This window comes from Triticum aestivum, chromosome 6D (genome assembly GCF_018294505.1).
Source record: "Triticum aestivum cultivar Chinese Spring chromosome 6D, IWGSC CS RefSeq v2.1, whole genome shotgun sequence".
Taxonomy (NCBI): Eukaryota; Viridiplantae; Streptophyta; class Magnoliopsida; order Poales; family Poaceae; genus Triticum; species Triticum aestivum.
The window spans coordinates 9,469,126-9,495,902 of NC_057811.1; the positions used below are offsets into that span (position 1 = coordinate 9,469,126).

At 42.2% G+C, this 26,777-nt stretch overlaps 2 protein-coding genes across 9 annotated transcripts; both read right to left on the reverse strand.

The window, feature by feature from the left end:
• Nucleotides 1-372: 372 nt before the first annotated feature.
• Nucleotides 373-6,177, reverse strand: LOC123143014 (transcription termination factor MTERF4, chloroplastic). 6 transcript variants are annotated; one of them, XM_044561770.1, is made up of 5 exons: nucleotides 4,498-6,177; nucleotides 4,232-4,396; nucleotides 3,106-4,150; nucleotides 720-1,953; nucleotides 373-651 (listed from the first exon to the last, which is right to left on the reverse strand). In XM_044561770.1, exon 1 carries the CDS (start codon nucleotides 6,053-6,055, stop codon nucleotides 4,901-4,903), a length of 1,155 nt encoding a protein of 384 aa, XP_044417705.1. In that variant the 5' UTR covers nucleotides 6,056-6,177; the 3' UTR covers nucleotides 373-651; nucleotides 720-1,953; nucleotides 3,106-4,150; nucleotides 4,232-4,396; nucleotides 4,498-4,900. The 6 variants fall into 6 exon arrangements, with proteins under 6 accessions (XP_044417705.1, XP_044417706.1, XP_044417704.1 ...); XM_044561771.1 differs by having other exon boundaries at nucleotides 373-598; nucleotides 720-832; nucleotides 917-1,953; nucleotides 3,106-4,396; XM_044561769.1 differs by having other exon boundaries at nucleotides 720-832; nucleotides 917-1,953; nucleotides 3,106-4,396.
• Nucleotides 6,178-11,168: 4,991 nt separating this feature from the next.
• LOC123143017 (histidine-containing phosphotransfer protein 1) lies at nucleotides 11,169-14,963 on the reverse strand. Of its 3 annotated transcripts, none has more exons than XM_044561774.1 (6): nucleotides 14,841-14,963; nucleotides 14,256-14,344; nucleotides 14,076-14,144; nucleotides 12,860-12,931; nucleotides 11,935-12,008; nucleotides 11,169-11,427 (listed from the first exon to the last, which is right to left on the reverse strand). In XM_044561774.1, the coding sequence occupies exons 1-6, from the start codon at nucleotides 14,895-14,897 to the stop codon at nucleotides 11,390-11,392; spliced, it is 399 nt and encodes a 132-aa protein (XP_044417709.1). In that variant the 5' UTR covers nucleotides 14,898-14,963; the 3' UTR covers nucleotides 11,169-11,389. The 3 variants fall into 3 exon arrangements, with proteins under 3 accessions (XP_044417709.1, XP_044417710.1, XP_044417711.1); XM_044561775.1 differs by having other exon boundaries at nucleotides 14,256-14,729; XM_044561776.1 differs by having other exon boundaries at nucleotides 14,256-14,477; nucleotides 14,841-14,961.
• Nucleotides 14,964-26,777: the final 11,814 nt, after the last annotated feature.

Genomic DNA, 26,777 nt, shown 5'->3' on the forward strand with positions numbered 1-26,777 from the left:
AGATATATTTTTACACCACTGAAAACAGATTAGATGCCATCTGGAAGAGCCAGCTTGCATCTGTTAATGCCTAACTCTGTTTGCATTTAGATAGCCTGTGAATGTAACAACTTATATTAATCTAGGCAACAATTTATATCAATCTAGGCATATTGGATACCATGCTAACCGAGGGTTAATATTCTAACCATTTGGTGGTCTTAAATTACGATATAACAAATTAACAACATAGCTTCTTCCATATATACCCGCTACCTTGCCGGGCTGGGCATAAAGAGGAACTACATATAACCCTTGATTGATGCAAACCAGAGGAAGATAGCTTAGACTCAAAATTAATACAAATCTAAGACAAGCTTTTTGGGACGGAGGTAATATGAGAAATGATTGTATATCTTGGACCATATAGACTTTGAGACAAAACATCCTTTCACAATTAAGCAAATCTTCATTTTGGAACTGACGCCGCTTGCTGGAAGAATGACATGTACCAGTAGGCTGAGGAATGCCCCTCCACGTGCTTTTGCTTCCCTCAGCTGCGATAACGATCGCCTCCTTCTCTATGTTGGCTTCGCCACTGATCCTTCCAGCACCACCTCTAAATGGCAACATTTCCAGTGATACAGTTTTTGCATTTAGAGATTTAGCACACTGAAATCAGTTAAAATTGATTAGTTATCAGAGCAAAAGAAATCTACCACAATACAGTAAATAGTTACCCTCGTAGCTCCAAACAATTGGCAAACAGAGAAGCAAGCAGGCTGAATTATCCATCAACAACTCTTTGTTGTTTCTTGAAGTTCTTTGCACTCGGGGCCAGCTGATCCTAACTCTCCAATCCGCAAAATGTAGACCACAGAAAAATGTCAACTTATATAGTAAATTAAATAAGGATCTGCGCCTACAGTACACTAACCTTGCGAAAGTCCTGGCAATTGAACTCTAGGGCTTCCATCCATAAGATCATAAGCATATCACCCTTTAGCAAATTGCAGCTAACATATATTTCAGTTACTATAATCTGAACATATATTCCAGATACTATAATTTGAACATATATTCCAGCGAAAATGTCTGGTAGCTCCCGGGACTCCCGACACCCACTTATGGTTCGTCGATTCCCGCTGAGATCTGTGCGTCGGTCTGACAAGGACCAGCTCATTTGCAGCATGAGTCAGACATTAGTTAACTGGGTTCTAGGTACACCGTAGGCTCATGGCCACTGTTTCCGACCAGCTTGTCTGCACAGGCTACTGTGGCAAAGGCGAGCTGTTTCGTCAACTCTTTCACTCATCACGTCATGTCAATCTCCTCTATTCTAGTATATTTTTCTTTGTTCTTCTTTTGACTGGAGAGAGAGGAGAAAGGTGAGGAGAGAGAGGGGCTTTTCTTTCAGTGAGCCCGTGTGAGAGAGAGGAATGGCAGGAGCGGAGAGAGAGGCTGAGAGAGAAAATAACTTTTTTCATGAGAGAGTGACGGGAGTTGGGGGAGGAGACAGGTTGTGAAAGGAGAGAGAGGAGAAAGGTCAGGAGTGTTTTCGTTTTGTGAGACGTGTGTGACAGTGATAAATGCCAGAAGAGAGAGGCCATGAGAGAGAGGAGATAGAAAAGAGGTATAGTAACATCGATGCATGTTCCGCTGTCCCGCTCATGCATTCCGTCGCAGTACGAGAATAGGCCCAGTGTCGTGTAAAATATTTGTAGTCTCCACCGCTTAAAGAAATCCTAGACCTGCTAATACAACCAGTGGTGCAGGGTCAGGTCCAGATCCCGAGCAGCTGTTTCCTGAATGGATGGTGGTGATAACCGGGTGCCTAGACACCCGGGTACTGAAAATCTAATCTCTATATTCCAGATATCAGAAGAAAAAAACATACACTAAAATGCATCTTGATTGCCTACTATATTTCGACTGCATTGATATGCAATGGCTGCAAGGACACGCTCCAATTCTCTACGAAAGAAGAAATGAAGAAAAACAATAGTCAGATTGATACACATAAGTACAGAGTTATTAAGTAACAGACAAGGGTACATGTAAAAGAGCGGGGGGGCATCCATCAATAGTTTGAGCCACATTTTCATGTGACTGCATTGGTGAATGTCATGTCATACAAATTCTTAATGTATAATGTATCCATCAGGATGCAACAGGCACATGCTTCAAGTTTACGGTATTAAGCATGTATGAAGTTACGATTTAACTTGCTTCACTGCTTTCCTTTAATGAATTAGCCCACTGCTATGATAAAATTCTAAATGCAGTCGATTTTTACATCAAACTCTGATGATTGAAGGTCAGTACGACACTAACTTTCTCCGAGAAACATTAACGTTAGAAATGATAATACCCCTACCAGAAAGGTTGCTAAGATTTCTAAAAAAGATATGCACATCAGGAGCAAAATTAAAACACTGACACAAATGAAGTACAATTAGATTCCAATGAACTGCGGAGTTGAGAGAGGAGGCAATTGGAAGCTGTAGCAAGTCGGCCTCTTTTAGCCAAGCTGACATGAAAAATATTATGGGTTTACAGCTATTTCGATTGATACAAAAATGAGCTTTTCAGGACTGGAATATAAAAACTTTGATCACAAATCCGGTGGAATAAGGTTCATATCCAGAGGTAAGTCTTTCTAGAAAGGATGATGGCCCATCTCTTGTGAGCGAACTCGACTCCCATCCCCTAAGCACACATGGTCGTCAGAGGTATTTCATCATTACCAGTAAGTCCTGCCATTTTAGTTAACTTGTGCATCCTACCATTTTAGTTACAGAATTAAATACACGCACAGGAATGATGAGAGATTTGAAAATGCTAAAAGAGGAATCTGCTAGCAATCCAAACAATCACAACTTCTAAGGGGGACTGTTTTATCATTTACGCTGGGCAGAACAAGTCAAGGTCAATGGTACAGTTGGGCTTCCATATCATCATAGATCAGACAAACCTGATGAAACATATAAACACACAAGTGTATGACATAGATTTACTGCATGAACTGCGACACAATATCCTTTATCATTGCCAACAAAGCGACAAAATCTTAATGAAACCTAGGACGAAAAATCACTGCAAGACTTCAACAGGGTTGTGTCTTACTGAAAACAACAAATAGTTGGCAGTTGAACAATATGCATCTTTAAGGTCCTTCTCCAACAAAATCAATTTTTACCCCCGGGAGCCTTTCCATAACCCTGCATTGACAAGGAAAATAAGTAGAGCATTAACAACACGGCAAAATGACACGTAGCAAACCTTGATGTATGATAGGTTGAAGTACGGCCAGCTCTGAAATGCTTACTTTGTTACAAAAAACAGACCATTACAACTACAACCTATCTGCTTGATAATTAAAAGTTAAACTAATTCTAGCACGCTTCCGCAGTTACTTTGGAGGTTAAAGAAAGTACTGGAATTCCTTGTGTTTTTAGATCAAACATGGTTCAAGACACATAACAAATTTTACTATCCGTCACTGAACTTCAATGATAGCTTCTCCAGATGAACACCCAAGGTGGCAAAAACTAATTCAAGTGCAGAATATGTGGCGAGTTGGAAGTAATCTGCCCCAGAAGGCTAGAACATTATGCACAGCATTTCAAATAAACAAGATACTAGGGGGAAGTAATTAAGAACCTGCAGCCTCTGCAGATATTCAGACCATGAATTCAGAGCATGGATGTACATGATACCAACTGTTTGGTGCCTATATTCACAATCACACCGACCAAAGCAATAACCTAACCACTGAGTTTTAGCAAAACTAAAGATGTACAAAGAAGGAAGAAACACCAACTAGCTGCTAGTGAACCTCCTGATGGTGCTTGGCACAAAGAATTAACCACGGGACCAAAACATAATAATAAACTAAAAAAAACTAAAGCTATCCACAATAAATACATAATTTATGGCCATGATGCAGAGCATGAAAATCCACAAACACACAATACAAAATTAGTGCTTCTTTGTGTCAGTAAAGTTACTAGTGGCAAGTGCTTCTCCATTGTATCAATAACATTACCAGCATAAAAATGAAGAGAGAAACCTAAGTTTAGTTGCTTAAACTTAAATTATCCCAAGTTGCCAACCCTCCTCCAAGTGAGAGCTCGATGTTTAGTTATGCCATCTCTCTTTAGCAGATAATCTGTACATGCGTGAGCCCCCCAAAATTCATCCTACAGCCCAGTAGGTGTTTCCAATATGACCAATGGCTTGAAATGGTTACCTCTGATCCAACTAGAGGAGAACTCACTTCCAAACACTTTCCATAGTTGGATGAATACGTATCTACTCCCTCCGTCCCATAATGTAACTAGTGTCAAAAAACGTCTTACATTATGGGACGGAGGGAGTATTTCATTAGTTGAAACAAAGACGGATCACTATGAATCTGCATATGAGCAAACCAAAATGATTTGTATATCAAACCATAACTGAAAAGCAGATTAAGCTAAAGCCAGGTGAATTGACCGTACCAAGAAGACTATTTACCTAAATTTGGGACGGACATCAGATTGATCCTCCAATTATCCACTATGAATTGCAAAATCAGTAGTAGAATATTAGGAATGCACCACCCACATGAAGGAGACCTTACTGTGGCTCATTGTCTCAATGCACCAGCAACTAACTTGAAAACTGAAATTTTAATGCACTGCAGAATGGCCTGATCTCACACTTACTTTGTTCCAATAAGTGTGTTTAAAACATGAATGAGCATGAGAAGTTCATAGCCAATCAATGGTTTCTTCTCTGCTGAGTGATAGCATTGCATACCAGTATTCAGGGATCAAATTATCAATTCCATCACAAGTTAGCAACGACCAACCCAGCATCTAACAGACATACAACAGCGGACAACCAGCAGACAATTACATCATGGTCCTTTCTTGGCTCATGTGAATCTGAAATTAGTCGGCAGTTCCCCCTTGCAAGCGGCATCATAGTCTTCTGCCAGGTCCAGTGCAGCCTCCTTGTGAGGGAATATGAACTTCTTCCTGAATGCCTTCTCACTCACCTTGAAAACGGTACTGTAGTTTGGGTCACGCTTGAGCAATCCATTTTCCTTGAGAAACTTCACAGCATAGTACCGGGGCCTGAGCCGGCCCTCTAGGCTGTGACCGATTATTTCCGACCGTTGAGCAATGTACACCGGTTCCAAGCCCACCTCGGAGATGAGGAAGTCAGACCTGCGCTGCAGCGACTCCTTGGACCTCGTCAGCACCATTGGAGACTTAGAAACAGCCATGCCTACCTCAGCATCCGTCCACCTGAAGGTGTTCTTCAAGTACTTCACCCTGGCTGCGATCTTGTCCTCGCTGAGAAATGCAACAGCATGCAGCGCGTGCCTGAACATCCCAGAAGCACGGGGCACACCTATGTTTTCAGCGCATTCCACCATCGCCTGGACACGCTCCAGGTTGGCGGTGAGAAGCCATGGTTGACTGATGCATAGCTTGACAATATCACAAGCACCTAGCCCGCACTCCTGCAGCAACGCGACGTTGGGCTTGACCACATCATCGAGGTCAGCCGAGTGAAGGTAGAAGTTCCTCTTGAGGGCTCGGAGGAGATTCTCAAAGGACCCAAAGAAAGGCATGTAGTACTGCAGCTTGGAGACGATGGATCTACAGCGGAATCTGTACCGGGAGAGCGAGGCGAGGCGCGCGATGTCGGAACGCGATAAGCCGAGGCCAGAGAGCCCGGCGACGACGGGCGCCAGGGTTCTCTCCACGCTGGCGCAGAGGAACTGCGGGTCCTTGGCGACGAGGGCGGCGACATCGGCGTCAGAGAGGCCGAGGCCGGCGAGGAAGGCGAGCACGGCGTCGGGATTGGCGGGGGACTTGAGGTGGGAGAGCTTGGCGGAGGCCTTGAGGGCCTGTGGTCGGGTGAGGCCGCAGGTGGAGACGAGGTACTCCTCCACGGGGAAGCTAGGGTTTGGGGAGATGGCGGGCGCGGCGGCGGAGATGAGGCGGTGGAGAGGGGATACGGGAGAGGCGGAGAGAGACGAGAGGACCTGGGTGAGGACGCCGCGACGGAGCCGGAGCATGGCGGCGGCGGCGCCGCCGGCGGCGAGGGGATGGTGCGAGACGGAGAGAGTGGTGAGGATTTGCGTTGGTGCTGAGGTGTCTGGTCCACCGTTGAGGAGCCTTGGATGGGCTGGGCTGGGCTGGGCTGAGTTAGGCTAAAGAGACACATTTGGATCCGCTCAAATGCCCTAAAAAAAGGAACCACCCCAGGAAAACAACTCAACCAAGTGCCAAGCAGCGGATGTTCCCGATGATTGATTCATTATCACACGAGGCATTTGTTAAGCTTTCGGTCACTTATAGGGCATATGATGGACGCGGAGAAAAATGATACACAAAGATGTTTTTCAAAGTCCTTCGGCCACTCACGAGTTCATTGAAATGTTCATATCAAAACTGAAGATGACAACAAAGAAGGAGATAAGGGCGCCGGCTGAGATTAGAAGAACAATGGCGACACATTTGGGCTGATTTTGAACTTCTTAATTTAGCTCTCCTAGCTAAACATGCATGGCGTATTCTTCAATAGATCACATTGGGAGTACAAACTAGTAGTGATTAACTTCGTGCTCTCATCATGTCACACTGGGAGGTTCCTGCTATAACTAGTGTGTCGAAGAAATTATATGTACTTATTACGAGGTCAGTTTTATGTCTGTTGTTTCACTGGATGACAGGGCTACTTAGAGCTTGTTTGGATCCGTGTTGCCGTCTGCCAATCCAAAATTTTGGCATTAACCAGCACGCTCGCATCCACTGCATCGCGTCAGATAATTTGGCTCGCTCGAATCCAAGTCAGTTTTCCTATGCAATCCGTAGCCAATTCGTTGGCGAGGCGCAAGCAGCCGATTTGTCCGCCAAATAATTGGCGTGCCGTTCGCTGGCAATGGGCAAAGATTCAAACAACCTCTTAGTCTATTTTGGATGTGAGTGTCGGCATGGAAGAGGCTAAGAGCAACTCTAGCAGCTGATGTATCCCACCGCCGACCCATAGCTTTGGGCCAGAACAAAAGCGCTATATTTTCACCTGCCCCTAAAAAATATACGGGCAGCCCGCAAACCGCCACTGTATGCACTGGGGGGGGGGGGGCATTTTAGGGTTCTCTTCTCGGATAGACCCCCCCCCCCCTCTGCCGCAGTCCACTCCCCCTCCACTACCTTCCTTTCTTAGCTCTGGCGACCGATTCCGGCTGGTTTTTCCCCTCTCAAGCACAGATCAATTGCGAGAGAAGATCGCAGACGTGGGAGGCACCGCGGGTCACGCAGCCGGCACGATGCGGAGGCCATCAGCTCCAGCTGGCCCGCCGCCGAGCTGTGGTGCTCGGCGCAGGCGCGCAACCACAGCGCCCTCTCCCGTAGCGGCGGCAACCATGCATGGCAGCGCTTCAATGAGCTCCACGAGCAGTTGTGGCCGACCACGAAGAAGCTCCACAAGGCGGAGATCGTGCACCACACCGCGAAGGAGGCGGTGGAGGCCGGCGAAGCGGGCGCCGCGAATGCCTTGAGGGGGCGAAGGAGGTGTACCAGCTCGCCTACACCCTCCGTCGAGCTAGGTTTTTATGTTTAGTTTGTCTGTATGTGTGATGAACTCCGGCGTGTTCCGGACTGATCTATGTAGCAGGAACCTATTTAAGTTTAAGTTTTTAAGTTTGCGGTACTATTTGCGGTATCTGTTCTGCGCCGAGCATGAACCGCCCGCAAAATCATTTTAGGTTTTGCAGGTAGGGAATTTAGTACATCTACTAGAGTTGCTTTAAGTCAAGCTGCAAGAAGGATGCTTATCGCCGGCAGCAATAAAGATCGAGTGACCTTTTTCTTAACTTGAATTATCAAATTTATTATATTTGCTGGCTTTGCACCTGCTCACTTATAACATGGAGTGGGTATTCAGTAAAAAATCAAACTCGTGTTGCATGCCCATGGACGAATGTGTGCATATGTAAAATTCAAACTCGTGTTTTCTCTAGTACACCATGGCCATCAGCAATCTCAGAGTCAGGTGCCTGTTTTTCTGCTTATAGCTAGCTAAGAACTTATATTGGTCTACTTTGCAATTTGCAACTCTCTGAATAGCAGGGCCACAAAGTTACATACACTTAGGTGCTTAAGTAAGTAGGTTGGTAAAGATGGATGTGATAAAACACAAAGAAACACTAATACACTTGGTAGCCCTTTAAATATACTTGTATGCGAACTTAGTTCATTTTTTCCATGTGGATTCCAAAAGTTGAGGCCGGAAGCAGTTAATCTGAACATATGTTGCTTTAACACCGAGATATTCAACTCTCGGTACGGCAGCATGTGTCTCGGATCTGAATGGCAGCTGGCTGGAGCAACACGAGTTTACTATAGAGAAGGTATGCTGAAGGTGATTCCTCTCTTGGCTTCAGATTAACTACTTACATATGTTCTTTTGGCCAAGTTATCTCTAGTAAGGAGTTTTGTTATAAATGGCAAGCCATAGGAAGACATGGATTTTCTGGGGAAGAGAACTTTCCAAAGTCGCCCCCCCCCCCCCCCCCCCCCCCGGCAGTCCGAGATATCACACCGCCAAAATTGATTTGTTTATAAAAGGATTTCACCGAGTAGTTGCCATTAGTCTCTAACGCCCAAACAGGTATGTCAGGTTTATCTGTCAACTGAAAGTTGTTAACAAGATCAACCAACTGGGTCCACTGCTCAAAGATGTCTATATTTACACATCTACGGAATGTTAGCTTCAGGTTAATGCCATCCCAAACCTGGGCAACCGAACAATCAGGTTGATTACAGATTTCAAACAGGTTCCAAAACTGTGTTTTGAGGTAACAATCCCCAGCCCAGGTGTCATGCCAGAAACTGATCCTCTCTCCATCCCCCAACTGCCATTTGTAAAATATTCTCGCAGCTGAGAAAGCCCAGGTGACACTCTTCCAAAAGGAAGAGCCAGATCCACTTTTGGACCAGAGGATATTGGGGGAATTAATATCATATTTACAAGCAAGGATTTTCTTCCAGTCCCCATTGTTTGTGTCAAAAAATCTTTTACTCCAGGAAGCCAACAAGGCCATGTTAAACTCTCTGATGTTAGGAATACCTAAGCCCCCAAATTCCTTTTTTCTGGAAACCAAATCCCAGTTAGCTAAATGATACTTATGTTGATTATCCAGGTTACCCCAAAAGAAATGTGCCATTTGAGAATTGATAGCATTTATAGCCCATTTAGGTAATTTGATCACAGACATTAAGTAAGCAGGAATGCTGATAATATAAGAGCAGAGTAAAATAATTTTGCCTTTATATGTAAGGTATCTCCCTAGCCAACCTGAGATACCTTTAATGATCCTATCAATGATAGGTTGAATATCTTCTTTTCTAAGATTATCATAGTGCAGAGGCACCCCCAGATATTTGATTGGAAACTCACCTAGTTTGCAACAAAAAAATTGTGCAAACTCCCGAGCCACTTCTTGATCTATGTTGATAGTAAGAAGATCACTCTTGTGGAAGTTAATTTTCATACCAGAAAGGTTCAAAACAAGAGAGAAGCCATTTAAAATTTCTGGCCTTATCAATAGAGTTTTCCAAGAAGAGCAAGGTATCTAATTTTAGAGATGACAAACAAAATTGTCTACAATGGGCCATCTCTTAGCCTTATCTTCAATAACTAGCTTTTCCTAAAAACGCGGTGAGACATATTGTGCTAAGAGATCATCTCTTGTCTTCTCTTAAATAGGAGAAGACAAGCCTTTTCTTATGAGTTCTCTCTCCTCCACCTCATCATTTATCCTAGGTGGCACTCCTAAGATCGCATCATTGTACATGCCCTTACAACTACTAACGTGACCTGTTGGTCAGCTTGGTGTATACTTTAACGGGAGGTCTCTAGTTCTAACCTAGTTGGCTGCATTATTTTTACACTTTAAGAAAAAGTGAAACTTTAAGTGAATAGAAGAAAAAAAGATAAACATACGGGCCTATACGTATACATACCGATGGATGACTCATCATATATACGAAAGTGTGAAAAATCCATATTACCCTTTTTATTGTTTGTAGGGGGTGTACCGAAGCGAGTCTCTAATTTTTAATAGTTTCAAACATCATCCACTATAATTGGATATGCCGTATAATCTGCAGAGGAGATTATTTAGTCTACGAAACATGGTGACTTGTTTGCCTCGTCCTAATAATATAAAATAAAATAGATAGATAAAATATGTTCTCCATAATATACCACAACAGTCGATACTAAGGATGGCAATTTTACCCATGGGTACGGGTACCCGTGGATACCGTACCCACATGGGCAGGGTATGGGCGCAATTTTATATCCACGGTTAGTACCCATACCCTACCTGTTAAGTCATGAGTAGGGCACGGGTATAGCCTTTTACCCATGGATATACCCATACCCTACCCATTTATATTGACATGTGAACTTTATCTATGATTGACAATTCTACCTATGTTAGTGTTATGTCGTGACCTTATGAACCTATGTTGAAGTTTTTACCAATTCCTAATTTGATTTCAGATAATTGTCATGTACTCATCTATCTGCTATTTAGTTGAGATTAATGTTTTTTAGTCACCAGCAAGATGCCCGTGCGTTGCACGAAAGATCAAGATGCATTTATATGAGTAGTTTATCTTGTGGAAGATAAGGATGAAAGAGAAGGCCTTATCTGCAAATGTGATGAGGGGTGCGGGTATCTTTTTGCAAAATTGCCATAGTTTCCTTCATATCCATCAGATATAGATCAGCCGGCCTATATTGCAGGATGGCAGACACACCATCATCACCAACTCTGTTTTTTATAATTTTAGTCAAATATGCTATAGATGAATGTAAAATTGCAAATTATTTGTGTACTATTTGATCTACCCACTGGGTATGGGTACTGGTAGAGTTTCATATCCGTGGGTATGGGTATGGATAGAATTTTGTACCCATTGACTACATGGGTATGGGTAAGGTATTGCTCTACCCGCCCCATACCCTACCCATTGCCATTCTTAGTAGATACACGGATCTTTTTTAACACAGTACAGATGCAAGCGCTCGATACAGAGATCGATGAGGAAGATTACACTGCAGCTGCATTTCTATGCGCTACAAACCGAATAGAACCAAGACACCAATAATCCGCAAAACAACAACAGCTGAATTTATTATTTGACTACTGAGAATTCCAAATGAAACTACAAGACAATAACAAAGACATGGATACTAGATGATTAGCTTGCCACTAGGCAGCTACAGACCCCACATAAGAAAATGACTCCAGGCTACATAAGCTAGGTTGAGCATCTTCTACGACTTCAAAGGTGTTTACCATCAGAACATGCAGCTCCAGCTTTATCATTCAAGTCTACAGTTTAGCACTAAGGCCTGGACCTGCTGGCCCAGCTGCATTGGAAACAGAACAACAGGTTAGTTGTGTAACCCATTAAGAAAAGCTTACACTATAAGAAAATGAGTTTTACTAACTACAGCCCAAACAGTTAGACATAAAGTATCTGCAAAGATGTCCATCATCCAGACAATAAAGCAAGACATGAAGTGTATCAAATATCAATGATGTGATAAGTTGATGCAAAACTATAGTGACCTTTCGAGCTAAATGAAGCTAATATTCATATATAAAAGATATGCAAACCAGTTATCTGTCAACAGAGGTTTTCAACTGAGATTTCCAGTAGTCCCAAACACTACTTTAGACAACTAGTACCTCTGGCTCTGAGAACACTTTAGCACTGCAAATACTGCATTCATCTCATTAAAAAGCTTTTCATTTGTTTGGTTCAATGTTTTTCATATCAAGCAAAATTTAGGATAAGAAGTGTCTCCTTCGCATTCCAGTTTTACTACTGTAATGCTACAAAGAGTTTAAGACAAGTTTTTTAAAAGTAGTACCTGAAGCATGTGGCTTGAACATGCTGCACACATCATAGAAATCGTTCCTCACAGAATCCAGTGAGTTCAGGCACCTACAAGGAAAACAGTCCAGTAACATGTGAAACTCCTTCCCATTTGCAGCTCACAAAAGAAACATGTTAATAATTAGCAGCTCATGAAAGAAACATGATAATAATTAATAACTACTAAAAATGATCATCCCATTACAATTTGCCTCCATAGTTTTTTTTCCTCTGGTAGAATTATCTTAACAGCTTAAGTGGTCTTATGAATATCACCCTAGAGTCCTGGACATACTTGCTTAACAAGATATACACTTTGCGTCCATAGACAATAATCTAACAGAGACAAGGGGTAACTCCAACAAAAATTGACACCTTTATTTTGAAATGTTACATGTAAAAAGGTGCTTGTAACATCAATTGGAAGATTGAAAAATCAACAAGTTATATGTTTATTTATTGTATAGATGTGCAATATTCAGAGAAGAAGACAAAACTTAGTTTCCCTTTTATAGCTCTAAACACTATGATAATTGGGGCATTGCCGTCAATGTTGTAAAGAGAACCCAGCTTTTCGTTTCAATTTTTGTTTCTAAACATTCATGGAATAGTGTTCCTACATTTAATACAACATTATTGAAGGATATGATTAACTAGAAAACTGTACTAGCACAGTTATATTCCTAACCCAACAAGCTCAGTGGATTCGCCCAAAATCTGTGTCTATAAAGGCTGAATAAAATGAGTAGTTTACAAAGGCAATGAACGTGCAATTGCATCAAAATATACTAACACTAACAATATGGAAATGTGTTGCAGTACATGAGTAAAGCACACTAGGCCATCACATTCATTATGAGATTTCCGTAACAAAATGATCGAAAATACAATAGTGTGACATAATGATACAAGGTACTAACCCATCTCTGCTCTTCTCCTGACAACACTGATGGAACTGAATGCAACTGTTCTTCACTCTCTGAGCACCAATACTGCAATATGCAATAGCATACAATCAGAAAGACCCACAAAATCGCTTTAATGAATGAAAATGAACATCGCAGCACTATTATTATCTGTACCTGAGTTAAGAAGTGACTAAATGCAACTATGAAAGCCCGGTGTAAGCAAAGCAATTTATTTCACCAGAGCATATGCAATATGAAACATTAATCCAGTAGGAAATATGTGTAGTTTCTGTAATGAAAGTGCTAATCCAAGATAAATTAACTATAGGAGGCCCCACTTTAAAAAGGAGATGTGAAGTGCTATCTTTGAGCCGTTTGATGTGTGTGGAACATATGATGTTTTTTTTGTCGGATGTCGGATCTAATTATTAAACATGACAATGGTTGAATGAATTTTCTTAATCGGTTGGACCACTTTACACAATACTCATTGAGCTGTCTGGTTTATGGGAAGCAAATCATATTTGTCAGATCCAAATCATCAAATGGTAACAACGGACAAACAATTTGTCGGATCTAAATAATATAGTAGTATAATGGCCAAACGGTTTGTCAGATGCATATCACACAACAGTACAATAGCCTAACTGTTTGTCTGACATAAATCATAAAACAATATAACAGACAAACTATTTGTCGAATGCAGATCATAGAACAATACAACGGCCAATCGGTTTGTCGTATCTAAATCACAAACAGTACAACGACAAAATTGTTCATCGTATCAAAATCTAAATGAGTATAACGGCCAAATGGATGTCACCTCTCCCCAAATAAATGGGAAGATCTACTTGTTGAGCTGCCCAATGTGTACGGAACGGATAATTTTTGTCGGATCTACATGGTAAATCACTGCAACATGCCCAACAGATCTCAGCCCTCCGCATGTCGACCAGAAGTGGCACTAATACGAAAGAACATCAATCTATACTCATTGAGTCGTCCAACCAATGCAGGAAATGGACCATCCTTGTCAGATCTACGACATAAAACACTATAATGATGAAACAGACCATAATTCTCCCCCAAGATGATTGGACACCTTACCATGTATCGAACAGCGAGCTAAACACCTAATTTGCACGCGAAGAACCGAAACAATCACAGTTCCTATACTATTGCACAATCACATACAAAGAGGACATGAAAGAAGAAGAAAAGGGCTCACCATGCACTGCTTCCCTTGAGTTCAAGCACAAAACGGCTCACCTTGTGATAGTCCATACATGGCTTGTCCCTGCAAAAACAGCAACCATATCCCCAAGCTAAAAATCAAACCAACCACTCTACACTAATGGTCGGATCACACAACATGGGTGGGCGAGCAAAGGAAAGGAAGCTTGTGTACAGCAGCTTGGCGATCTCGCCGATGATACACTCGCCATCCTCGCAGAAGAGCGTGACAACCTTGTCGATGAAGTCTGGGGCGCTCCCTTCCTGGAGCATTGACACGAGGAACTACTCACCATGAATCCACTAATTGTTTCTGCTTCTGTTATTGCTGCTGAATTGGCCGTAGGGCTTGCTTCTATTGGACCTGGAGTTGGTCAAGGTGCTGCTGCAGGACAAGCTGTAGAAGGTATTGCGAGACAGCCAGAAGCAGAAGGTAAAATACGAGGTACTTTATTGCTTAGTCTAGCTTTTATGGAAGCTTTAACAATTTATGGACTAGTTGTGGCACTAGCGCTTTTATTTGAGAACCCTTTTGTTTAATCTTTAAAAAAATCTTTCGATTTCGATTAGATACTTTTTTCTTTTTTTAGTAAATTGGTATTTGCTTCCGCAATTCCTGCAGCTCCTGGAACTGATCGTCCAGCAAACCCTAGCCCACCAAATAAACACAGAAAAAAATCAAATTCCCTGACAAATATCGCGTTACCTATCCACCTCAATAAATTCCGCATAATCGGCACCAAAATAGTAAATAGCTTACCGCGGCGAACATGTTGGCCACGAGGGTGTTGAGCTGGTTCAACATCGGGGCCGCCATGGCTACCCACAGCAAGGAGACTGGAGCTACCAAGGAGGAAGAAAGCTAAGCGGGGAGAGGACAGGGAGTGAATGGATGGAGATTGGGGTTGGTAGGTGCCGTATATATAGGGGAGTTGGATGGCAATGGACGGCTACCCTTCCTTCTCTTTATAGCTCTCATTTATTTTCTCTTTCGTCCTTTCTCATCTCAAAACTGCAACTTTTGATTATTTTCGTCCTTACTTGATTCGACTGGTTAGACATAGTTTCCTTGGAGACATTTTATTTTCAGAAAAAAATCCCTAGATACCTCTTATGTTCCAACTTTTACCCATCTGTTTACAGCTAAGCGCCGTTTTTTAGTAATGTAATTATTACATTACGTTACTAGAGACCGAAAACGACAGCAGTACTCAACAAAGCTATATAGGTTGGCAAACACTGGCAGATAGTTAGGCCTCATTCAGCAACACTCCACTCCTTCAGGACGGAGCGGAGCGCCAGGTTAGCAGCTTCTCATATTACAACTACATGCTGCTCCGCTCCGGAGCGGAGTTGCAGAGCGGAGGGATTCCAAACACGCTCTTAATAATGCTCTGGTCCAACTGTGGATGTTTGAGCAAAGACCAGAGAGCATTGTTGGTTTTGTCTGGATGCAACGACCGAATAGCAGAGCTTTGGCTTTCGCATCGGAGTCATCTGCCTGGTCTTTGCATTGCATACAACAGCACCAGTTTTTTAATTATCTCATGAAGAATGTACTACGTCCATATATTGGAGAGGAAAGGTTAATGAATTTAGGGGGTCCCCTGTTATGTCTTGCTACAGCGTGTGGGAGCATACAAGAGCAATGGCAAAATTCGTAAACTACATCGATGGTGCAATCTTGTCATGTGATCATTGCTCTGAACTATATCTGGCCATGGGCCGGGCCGGGCCGGGCTTGGGCCGGGCCTGAAAAAGCCCACGGCAGAAAACTGAGGCCCAGGCCCTCCCAGGCCCTACTATCGGGCCTACTTTTCAAGCCCAAGCCTGGCCCATCTGGTAAAAAGCCCTTAGGGCTTAGGGCCGTGGGCCGGGCCTCTTTCTTAAAATGCCAATATGCCAAGCCCAAGCCCGTCCAGGCCCTGCTGGTGGGCTCAAAACTCAGGCCCAAGCCCGGCCCATGGGCAAGCCCATCGGGCCTAGGCCCTGGATTTTAGGGCCGGGCCTGGGTGGGCCGACAGGGCCGGGCCTGAGATGGCGAGGACTACTCTGAACCATGTCTTTCAATTCTTCTTGACGGTGATATGAGGCAGAAAGAAATGAAAATCTCTCCAGATAGAATTGGACTACTAAGAGTTTGTCTCGTACGGCACCAAGTGCTCCCGATTATATACCAAAGTCTGACAAAATAAGGACATAACCTTCAAATGTTAAATGTGTCCACTCACTCGGGTGAAATGAAAAACTAAAATCTGGAAAGAAATTACCTAAAAGTAAGAACATGAGACAGGTTACACGCGTCAACCTAGCACATGTTGAATGGTTGATATTAACAGCTAAAGTAGTATGAAAGAGTGGGTTATTTATACCTCGCAAATCAGAACAGGAAAAGGTGCTGAAGAACATATGCATGAATAAAATATTTGGAGCGTGCTACAGTTAAAGGAATGACATGTGTTGGTTTATGTAAGCGAGTTGACAAATCTCAGCTACGTATCACCAGTTCGCCACCCCATTCAACACCAAACACAGAAAACTACTACTCCCTCCGTGCCAAGAAGCTTTTCTTACATTTGTCTAGATACAGTGTCTCTGGACAAATGTAAGACAAGCTTTTTGGGACCGAGGTAATATGATTTTCAAGAAATGATTTTATATCTTGGACCATATAGAGTTTGAGACAAAACATCCTTTCACAATTAATCAAACCTTCATTTTGGAACTGACGCCGCTTGCTGGAAGAATGACATGTACCAGTAGGCTGAGGAATGCCCCTCGTGCTTTTGCTTCCCTCAGCTGCGATAACGATCGCCTCCTTCTCTATGTTGACTCCGCCCCTGATCCTTCCGGCACCACCTCTGAATGGCAACATATCCAGTGCTATAGTTTTTGCATTTAGAAATTCACACTGAAATCACTTAAAATTGATTAGTTATAAGAGCAAAAGAAATCTAGCACAATACAGTAAATAGTTACCCTCATAGCTCCAAACAACTGGCTAACAGACTAACCTTGTGAAAGTCCTGGCAATTGAACTCTAGGGCTTCCATCCATAAGATCATAAGCATATCACCGTTTAGCAAATTGCAGCAAACATATATTTCAGATGCTATAATCTGAACATATATTCCAGATACTATAATCTGAACATATATTCCAGATATCAGAAAAGAAACATACACTGAAGTGCACCTTGATTGCCTACTATATTTCGACTGCATTGATATGCAATGGCTGCAAGGACATGCTCCAATTCTCTACGAAAGAAGAAATGAAGAAAAACAATAGTCAGATTGATATAAGTACAGAGTTATTAAGAAACAAACAAGGGTACAGGTAAAAGAGCGTGGGGCATCCATCAAAAGTTTGAGCCACATTTTTATGTGACTGCCATGTCATACAAATTCTTAATGTATAATGTATCCATCAGGGCTGCAACAGGCACATGCTTGCAACAATTCTCAAGTTTATGGTATTAAGCACGTATGAAGTTACAATTTAACATGCTTCACTGCTTTTCTTTACTGAATTAGCCCACTGCTATGATAAAATTCTAAATGCAGTGGAGAGGCCGAGACCGGCGAGGAAGGAGAGGACATGCCAAAATGTTGAACCTTTTTGCCTAAAACTTTGCATGTAGCATATGGATGTGACTATAAATATATGAAAATTTTGTTAGGATTTTTGTTGACATTTCAAACAAAAAAAAAATCTCGCATGCGAGCACATGCTCCTGGAGCCAAATTGGATTTCTGAGATTTTTTTTCCCTTTCTTTTTCTTTGTCATGGTTTTTTAATAAAATGGAAAAAAAACACCCCTGATCACTTGTATTCAACATAGAATGAGCATCGATCCCGCCATGAATGAATTGCAAGCGACCGATTTAATCACAATGAAAGCATCCTGAACACTCATACGGCGTGTCAAGTGGAGCAATGATGAACGAGCCGTGCAACATGAGCGAGTTAAACAAAAACGAGCACGAAACATGGCGGCACCTAGTTACTTGCTCGGTTGCGTCCCTACAAACGGTGCACGGCGATCAAGATTCTCAAGTGCTTTTCGCCGGCACGATTGTGAATCTCACAGGTGCACTTCTCGTTGCTTCGGGAACTAGGTACGATTGCTATTTGAATCTCGATAACCTCTAGAGAAAGGAAAGAACACTACTGGTACATCATTACTGATAAAATCGTTTCGGCTGCCATTACAGAAAATAAAAATCAGACTTTGCCAATTAAGTCCAAGAGATCCAGAAAGAACTTTCACCTACTATAGACAACTTGTTCACTTCGAAAAAAACTTGTTCACTTGGGTTGTAGGTCAGGAAGGAAGATTCAGAATACAAGACTTTCAGCTCCAACCTGAGCGTAGATCAAACATGTCTTCAGCAAGAGGAAACATGAAGCTTAATGTGCGAAATAATCAAAGCAAGAGGAGCCAACAAAGACTTTAGATACAGTGATCTAAAAAGTCTTATATTAGTTTACAGAGGGAGTACTTATAGCAAGCAACCGATCACCATGAAGAAAGAAGAAAGCAGAATGCATCTACACTGCATCCAGTTTGAGCGCATCCTCGCCATGTCTGTTTCCTGCAAGGTTCAAATGCGAAACATGCAAGAGCGTGGAAAACTGGTAAGCACGGTTACTGATTCCGGATTAAACTCATGAATTTTGGTTCTTAGGCCTTGCTCCAATAATTAAAACAATAACATTTTGAAGAACGAGATATCCAACAAACCAACTCACTGAGAAATTAGCGCTTAATGGTTTCTTGCTGTACATTGGTGCATCATGGTGCATCAATGAAAGGTTTAAGTACAGACAGCACGTAATGCTTACTTTGTTACAAAAAAAAAAGATCATGATAACTACAACTTATCTGCTTGACAACTAGAAGTTCAACTAATTCTAGCATGCTTTGGCAGCTACTTTTGGAAGTTAAAGAAAGTACTGAAATTCTTTGTCTTTTCATATCAAACATAGTTCAAAACCTTAATTTTCCCTTGCGAAAATCATACAGACACAGGTATCAAATTTTACTATCCATCACTGAACTTCAGTGATATCTTTATCCAGATGAACACCCAAGATAGCAGAAACTAATTCAGGTACACATTACGTTGCCAGTTGGAAGTTGGAAGTAATGTGCTCCGAAAAGCTAGCAGATTATGTGCAGCTTTTCATACAAACAAGAATACTAGGGCGAGTAATTAAGAACTGCAGTCTCTGCAGAAATTCAGACCATGTATTCAGAGTATGGATGTACATGATATCAACTGTTTGGTGCCTATATTCACGATCACACCAACCAAAGCAATAAATGAATCACTCAGTTTTAGCCAAACTAAAGAAGAGCTAGCTCAGACATAGAAGTAAGAAACACTACCTAGCTGCTAGTGAACCTTCTGGTGGTGCTTGGCACAAAGAATTACCCACAGGACCAAAACACAATAATGAACCAAAAATCTTAAGCTGCCATCCAGAATAAACACATAATTTATATTATATGGCCATCGTGCAGAGCAGGATAATACAGCTAAGTTTACTAGCGGCAAGGTAAAAGAGTGGCAAGTGCTTCTCCATTGTCTCAGTAACATTACTAGCATAACAATGTACAAACACACCTAAGTTTATTTACTTAAACTTAAATGATGTCAAACCTCCTCCATATGAGAGTTTGATGTTTAGTTAAGTGTGCATCTCTCTTTAGCAGATAACCAGGTGAACCTTGTACATTTCATCCAGCAGCCCAGCAGGTATTTCCAATATGACTGATGGCTCCAAATCATTATCCGATCCAACTAAAGGAGAACTCACTTGCAGACACCTTCTATAGTTGAATGATTAAGTCTATCTTTAGTTTGTTAGTTAAAGCAAAAACAAATCTCTATGAGTTTGCATATGGGCAAACCAAATTGATTTTTATATCAAACCATAACTGAAAAATAGATTAAGGTAAATCCGCTATTTACCTAGATTTGGGAAGGGCATCAGATTTATCCCAAATTATCCACTATGAATTGCAAAAACAGTAATAGAACATTAGGAATGCATTACCCACAAATGAAGGAGACCTTACCTTGGCTCATTATCTCAAGGCACAGGCAACTAACTTGAAAACTGAAATTTTGGTGCATTTCGGAATGGCCTGATCTCACACTTACTTAGGCCCTGTTCGGAGCCCCGCCACCCCACCACTCTGCTCCCGGAGCTGGAGTTAAAAAGCAGGGAGTTGGGAAACAGGTGCTCCGCAGCTCCGCGTATTTTTAGGAGCTGAGTGACTCCGAACAGGGCCTTAGTACCAATACATGTGTCTAAAACATGAATGAGGATGAAAAAAAGTTCATAACCAATCCATGGTTTCTTCTCTGCTGAGTGGTGACATTACATATCAGTATCCAGGGATCAAATTATCAGCTTCATCACTCGTTAAAAACCACCAACCCAACATCTAACAGACATACAGCAGCGGACAACCAGGACACAGTTACATCAGAGCCCGTTCTTGGCTTATGTGAATCTGAAATTAGTGGGCACTTCCCCATTGCAAGCAGCATCGTAGTCTTCTTCAAGGTGCAGTGCAGCTTCCTTATGAGGGTGTATGAACTTCTTCTTGAATGTCATGTCGGACTCCTTGAAAACAGTATAGTAGCTTGAGTCGCGCTTGAGCAATCCATTTTCCTTGAGAAACTTCACAGCATAGTACCGGGGCCTGAGCCGGCCCTCTAGGCTGTGCCCGAGTATTACCGACCGTTGAGCAATGTGCACCGGTTCCAAGCCCGCCTCGGAGATGAGGAACTCAGACCTGCGCTGCAGCGATTCCTTGGACTTATTCAGCACCGGTGGAAACTTAGAAACGGCCATGCCTACCTCAGCATCCGTCCACCTGAACGTGTTCCTCAAGTACTCCACTCTGGCTGCTACCTCCTCCTCTCTGAGAGATGCAACAGCACGCAGCGCGTGCCTGAACATCCTAGAACCACGGGGCACACCTATGTTTTGAGCGCATGCCACAATCGCCTGGACACGCTTGGGGTTGTTGGTGAGCAACCTCGGTGCTGAGATGCACAACTTGGCAACGTCACAATCACCTAGTCCGCACCCTTGCAGTACCGCCAAATTGGGCTTGACCACCCTCTCGAGGTTGCATGAGAGGATATTGGAGAACTTCATCACCCGGAGGAGGTTGTGGGAGGTGCCGAAGAGGCGCAGAGTGCGAGTTCGGGCAAGAGTGCTAGTAGCTAAACCTCTGACTAGGGCTACGCTGTTGACTGTCAAAATGGCTATCTATGCAAGCACAAGATCATCACAACAGACGTACGATTCCTCTTTCCTTTCTACGCATCCACAAAGTAAGGTGGAACGTCGTCTTTCCGACGGGCGTCATTGACATCCCACAGACGGGGTCCGTCTCAGGCGGTAAGTGCGTCGTCGTTTCTGTTGCCGTCGTGGCATCCACCGACGCATGCACTTGATCTTGCAGAGCCACGCCACCCGGGGTGGCACTGTCGGAAGCACTCGCAGGCCTATATATCTAGTCGGATATCTGCTGATGGGATCCATTTTCTAAAAGGCGAAAAAGGTCGAACTGCCTTTACAACACTCGTAAACTCCCGAGCCGAGTTAAAAGAGAGAATGGCTGAATGATCCATCAGCAAAACCTGAAAAACAGAGGGAAAAAGAGAACTCTTAGATGTATTCTTTGATTGTGCTAAGAATAGAGAGGGAGAGGGTAGAGAGAATGGCTGGCAATCCAAAACCGAGTCTGGACGGCGGATAGATTGGAGAGGAGAGGGTGGCCGAACTGCGGCCTATATCCACTCTGCAAGCAGACGTTGGAATCGGCGAGCCACATCTTCTTCAAGTGTCGGTACTCCATTAGACTGTGGGGCCTGATCAAAGGCTGGCTCAAGCTAGACTACCTCGACATCTCCTCCTGGATCACGATGCGCTCCATCAAGGACTGCTGGCTCAACATGTCCAACTCCAGCATGCCCAACCGGAAGGCGATGGCTTCTCTTGCTATGCTGACCTGTTGGACCATTTGGTGCGAGAGAAATGCACGGTTGTTTCGTCACAAATCCACGCTTCCGTCTGTATTGTTCTCCAACATTAAGAGCGACGCCAACCTTTGGGTAATTGCGGGTGCTAAGCACTTGGGTCAAATCATGCCGGGAGAGTAGTGGCTTTGTAATATTTTCTTTCGCTTTTCTTGTAAAAGCAACTCTAAACTCCTTAATTAATGGATGAGGCAAAGCTTTTGCCTCCGTTTCGAAAAAATAGAGAAGGGGGGGGGGGGGGGGGGGGGGGCAGAATCCCAATGTTGTTGTAGTATAATCAGGTTGGTTTGCTGAAAACTGCCGGTGCTGAATTGAAAACTAGTAATATAGTTCCACCTGCCAGTAAGAATCATCCAATATATCTAAGAATTAATAGGTGCCAATACGAACGGATTGATGACCAACCAGCCTAACTTATTCTAGATCATCGTTCTATTTTCTATAACAAACTCCATTGAAATCGAGGTATCTTCGATCTCTTTAGAAACTGCAAAAGCAGTCTTCTATTCTCTGAATTTTATATTTCTGTTCAACCGTTCAGACTCCGGAATTTTAGTTGCCATGATGATAACTGCTTGATTGCATGAATGAAAAATTGAGAAAACAAATAGAATGCCTAAATTCCATCTTGTGTTACTAAGGCGGTGTTCGGCAACCCACCAGCTCCTCAAAATACGAGGAGCGGCGGAGTGGAGGGACTCCGAACAGGGCTTAATACGGGTTTAGCAATGCTGAAAGAACATTCATATTATGCATAGGATACCTGATAGGTAATAGCAACGAATTAGAAGTTTTATATCATTGCACAGACAATATCCACAACCTGCAAGCACAATAGCAAAGGTTGGAAGCATTAACAGCACAAAAAGATGATGGCATGGTGTAAAAAGCAATTGATTGACATCCGGTAATCATCACAAGTCGCATGCTTCATAGACATAACACTTCTTTGATTTTTGAAAGAATGGCTTCACAAACCACAAATATGTGATGTGAAATCATAAGCATTGTTGATCCAGGCCGCTGGGTCGCCACCTCTTCCAGCTGGCCCCCATCATCAGCCATGCCTCTCCCAGATCTGCCCTTGCCTGGGGTCTCAACCTTTGAAGTTGGTACACACCTACAGCTTGTGGCTTACGTATCTCCGATGCTTGCAACCAACAATCCAGAAATTCAAAACAACTTTTACATGCACTGAAATTCGAAAGATAACAAAATACTTACGGATATTTATGAAGCGGCAAACTTACTGACTACAAACAGTATCAACTCAGAAGGGGGCAATGAGCTCTTTCAGTTCATGTGTTTCAAGAGCTGAAATGAATCTCCTCCAAAAATTAATATACCATGGTATGGGCACAAGTACAAATAGCAACAACAGCACTTTATACGAAGAGCAGACACAACATTTGTATGAAATAACATCAACCAGGATCAACAAGAACACAAGCTGCTGAATACAAATAGTTAACTCACAAGGGGGCAATTAGCTCTTTCATGCGTTTTAAGAGAGGCAAAAGAATTGAATCATCTCCAAAGAATAATATAACATAGCATGGAACAAGTACAGACAGTATAACAACAACACTTTCCACGACGTAGTCTTTAGCATTCCTTTCTTACACAAGAATAGACGGATAATCTATCTCTTATTCTTAAAACCGAAAAATGATGAGATGATTAATTTGTTTGCACCTTCAAACCACGAACAGGGGCAGAGGCGGACTATCTGTACAATGGCACCCAGATGCTACTTATACACACATGTCAAAAAATAAAAAGGACACCCAGATCTTTCTCCTGCGTTCTAATAAACAAATAATGATCAACACAAAACCACAAAATTCTCAAAAACCAAGACTGTACTTATGGTAGGCTCTATGCAGAAATTGCAGTACCGCATCATTCAGCTTTTAGATCAGTTGTCCCTGGGACTGGAAGTATCAGCCAGTACACCATTCGGAAATACAGAATTAAAATAAAGGAAAAACTGAGACGAATTAATAAACCATGAATTACTTTCACAACAGCTAATCTCTACAAAAAAAGATACTGCAGAAAGAAAGATGATTAACTTCAGCTAACAAGAACTAGAGCAAGCAACCAACAAATTATATCCAAATGCCATCCTTGGCAGTGATCAACATATTGTGGTCATCAACAAGTCTAAAATTGTTTCCCACAAGAAAAAGGTCCAGAATTTTCATTCGAAGGGAAACTCTCTCATATCTATGACCAAACCGAGGATCTTCTTTCATGGGAAGATAGATTAGAGAACTGCACTGAAACTAGGGAGAGGGGGTGAGGACACTCTGCTTCTTAAATATCAGTATTACAAAAACTTAAATTCAGATATATATAATTACAGATGGCCTGACCTCACAATCTCTCTTAGTTCCAATATGTGTGTCAATATGACACGAGAATGGGAAAGATAGCAGTGTGATGTTCTCTTCTCTACTGAATGATGACATGGACATACCAGGTCTCATAAAACAAATTACTAGCTTCATCAAGTGTTAGCAACGACCAGACCAGCACGTCATAGGCATTACTAGTTTTAAATTTAGTAACTGTTCACAAACGTTAGAAATGACCGTAAACTCTTACGCAGCAGCTCCTCTTACACATATCTGTAAGCGCATCAGACCCCGGCGGCAGCCTTGCTGCAGGTCGCATGGCCGTGCATTGCAATGCAGGCGTATTCTTAGAAGGCGGATTATGGACATGGCAATGCAAGGATAAAGAGAAGAGAAAAGGTGTCTGAACTTTTTGTTGCAATTCTCAAACATGCTATGTTTCTAACCTCACGTAGGCAATTTCATTTCTGATTATTTACACACTCTGGCAAGCAGATGGCTGCAGTGGCAGCGCTCTGTACAATGCATGAGAGGGAACACCGGCCAAAAATGAGCATCATGGTCAAGGCTCTGAGGCCGTTGCTGGTCAGCAGCTCAAGTAATCTTCCCCGCCCTGCTGAAGCATCTCGAGTGTGAGGCATCGTCTTCTCTAGCAGTGAAATAGCATGTGGTGTGATTTCCTTGTAGAATTCGAAATCATGAATTCAAAGATGTATGATTTTTCATGTCAGCGGCGTATGCATATGCATATATTGTGTATATTTCCCAGCAAAGGAAACTTTTGTGTATATCGTAACCGCACGAGATCATGAAATTTCCGGTTGCCACCTTTCCTCACCGTTCCAAGTCATGCATGTGCTCCCGATGCACCAGGTTTTCCTTTTATTCTGTGTTTCTTTCTCCCGGTTTCTTTCGGTTTTTTCATTTTCCTTTTTCCTACTTTTCTACCCTTTTCCATTTTGTTTTTCTTTCTTAAATTTTTGAATTCATGAACAATTGTTGTAATTTGTAAACCATTTAAAAAATACGGGATATTTTTAAAATATGGGAACATTTTTTTTTGAAATCCATATTTTCCAAGTCCATGAATATTTTTCAAATTCATAAATATTTTTAAAAATACAGAAACATTTTGAAATTCATGAATATTTTTAATTTGGAAACCATTTTTAAAATTCTTGAACAATTGTTGAAATGAAAAAAAAAACGAATTTGTGGGCATTTTGTTAATCGGGAACTTTTTTCAAATTCACAAAAAATCTGAAATATTTTTAAAAAATTCTATGTTTTTTTTTCTAGTTGCCCCTTCTTTATCTCTTCTCTGTACGGGCTGGGGGCCAATTAGGCCGACAATCCTGCAGCTGGGTTGGTTCATCGAAAGGCTGCTTCCATTCTGTCAGCTGGAGTCAACATTTCATCAGTTAGATTTTCTTGCAGCTTCCTAGGAGCACTTCTTTGCTTTTGTGAATCCCTTGTTCTTGATAGAAATAAAGGTCCACATCCAAATCAATTCAAAACTGAATTTACCGACTCCTGAATTTCTGACAATGCACATGCAGGAGCCTTACATCCTCGTACGCCATGCTCACCTTGAATAACATGAAGTCGTCAACTGCTGGAAACAAGAAAACGCAGTAATCAGCCTTCGTGATAGGCAAGATGCCATCATATAGCTTTCCTCTTCAATGCATGGTTTAGGGGTTCTCAAAAAGGAGCAGAAACCAAATGTAGGGAAAACTTACATGATGGAAAACGGATAACTGCAAGGTGACTGTTCTGACTTTCCTCTGGCTGATTTGAAATATAAGATCACGATTGGCTCTTTCAGGCGAAGGATAAACTATCCGGAGGCAAGTTTGTCCAAATTACAACTTGTCCAGTGGAGGAAGATAGTCAATACGTGCAGCCAAATGCATTGCAAGTACAGTCATGCTGGCAAAAAAAAACGACTTGTCATACATGAGGTTCTCTGCACAATGGATGGAAGCACTACCTTTCTGGATGACCAAATTCTGCACTAGATCCTCCACTGCCTCTCTGGAGGCAGTCTTCAAGAAATATGTCAACGATATAGCATGAGTGACCTGTAACATGAGAATGATCTTACAAGACAACCACAGTGATCCATGACAGGAAATTTGAATGATAATTCAACTATGCATTCTTGAAGTATGGCTCCCATATGAACTCTTACCTCAACTTAATGGCTGCCTGTTGAATCAATGTAACACTAAATAAAACTCTCAAATATTATATTGAGTCCATATT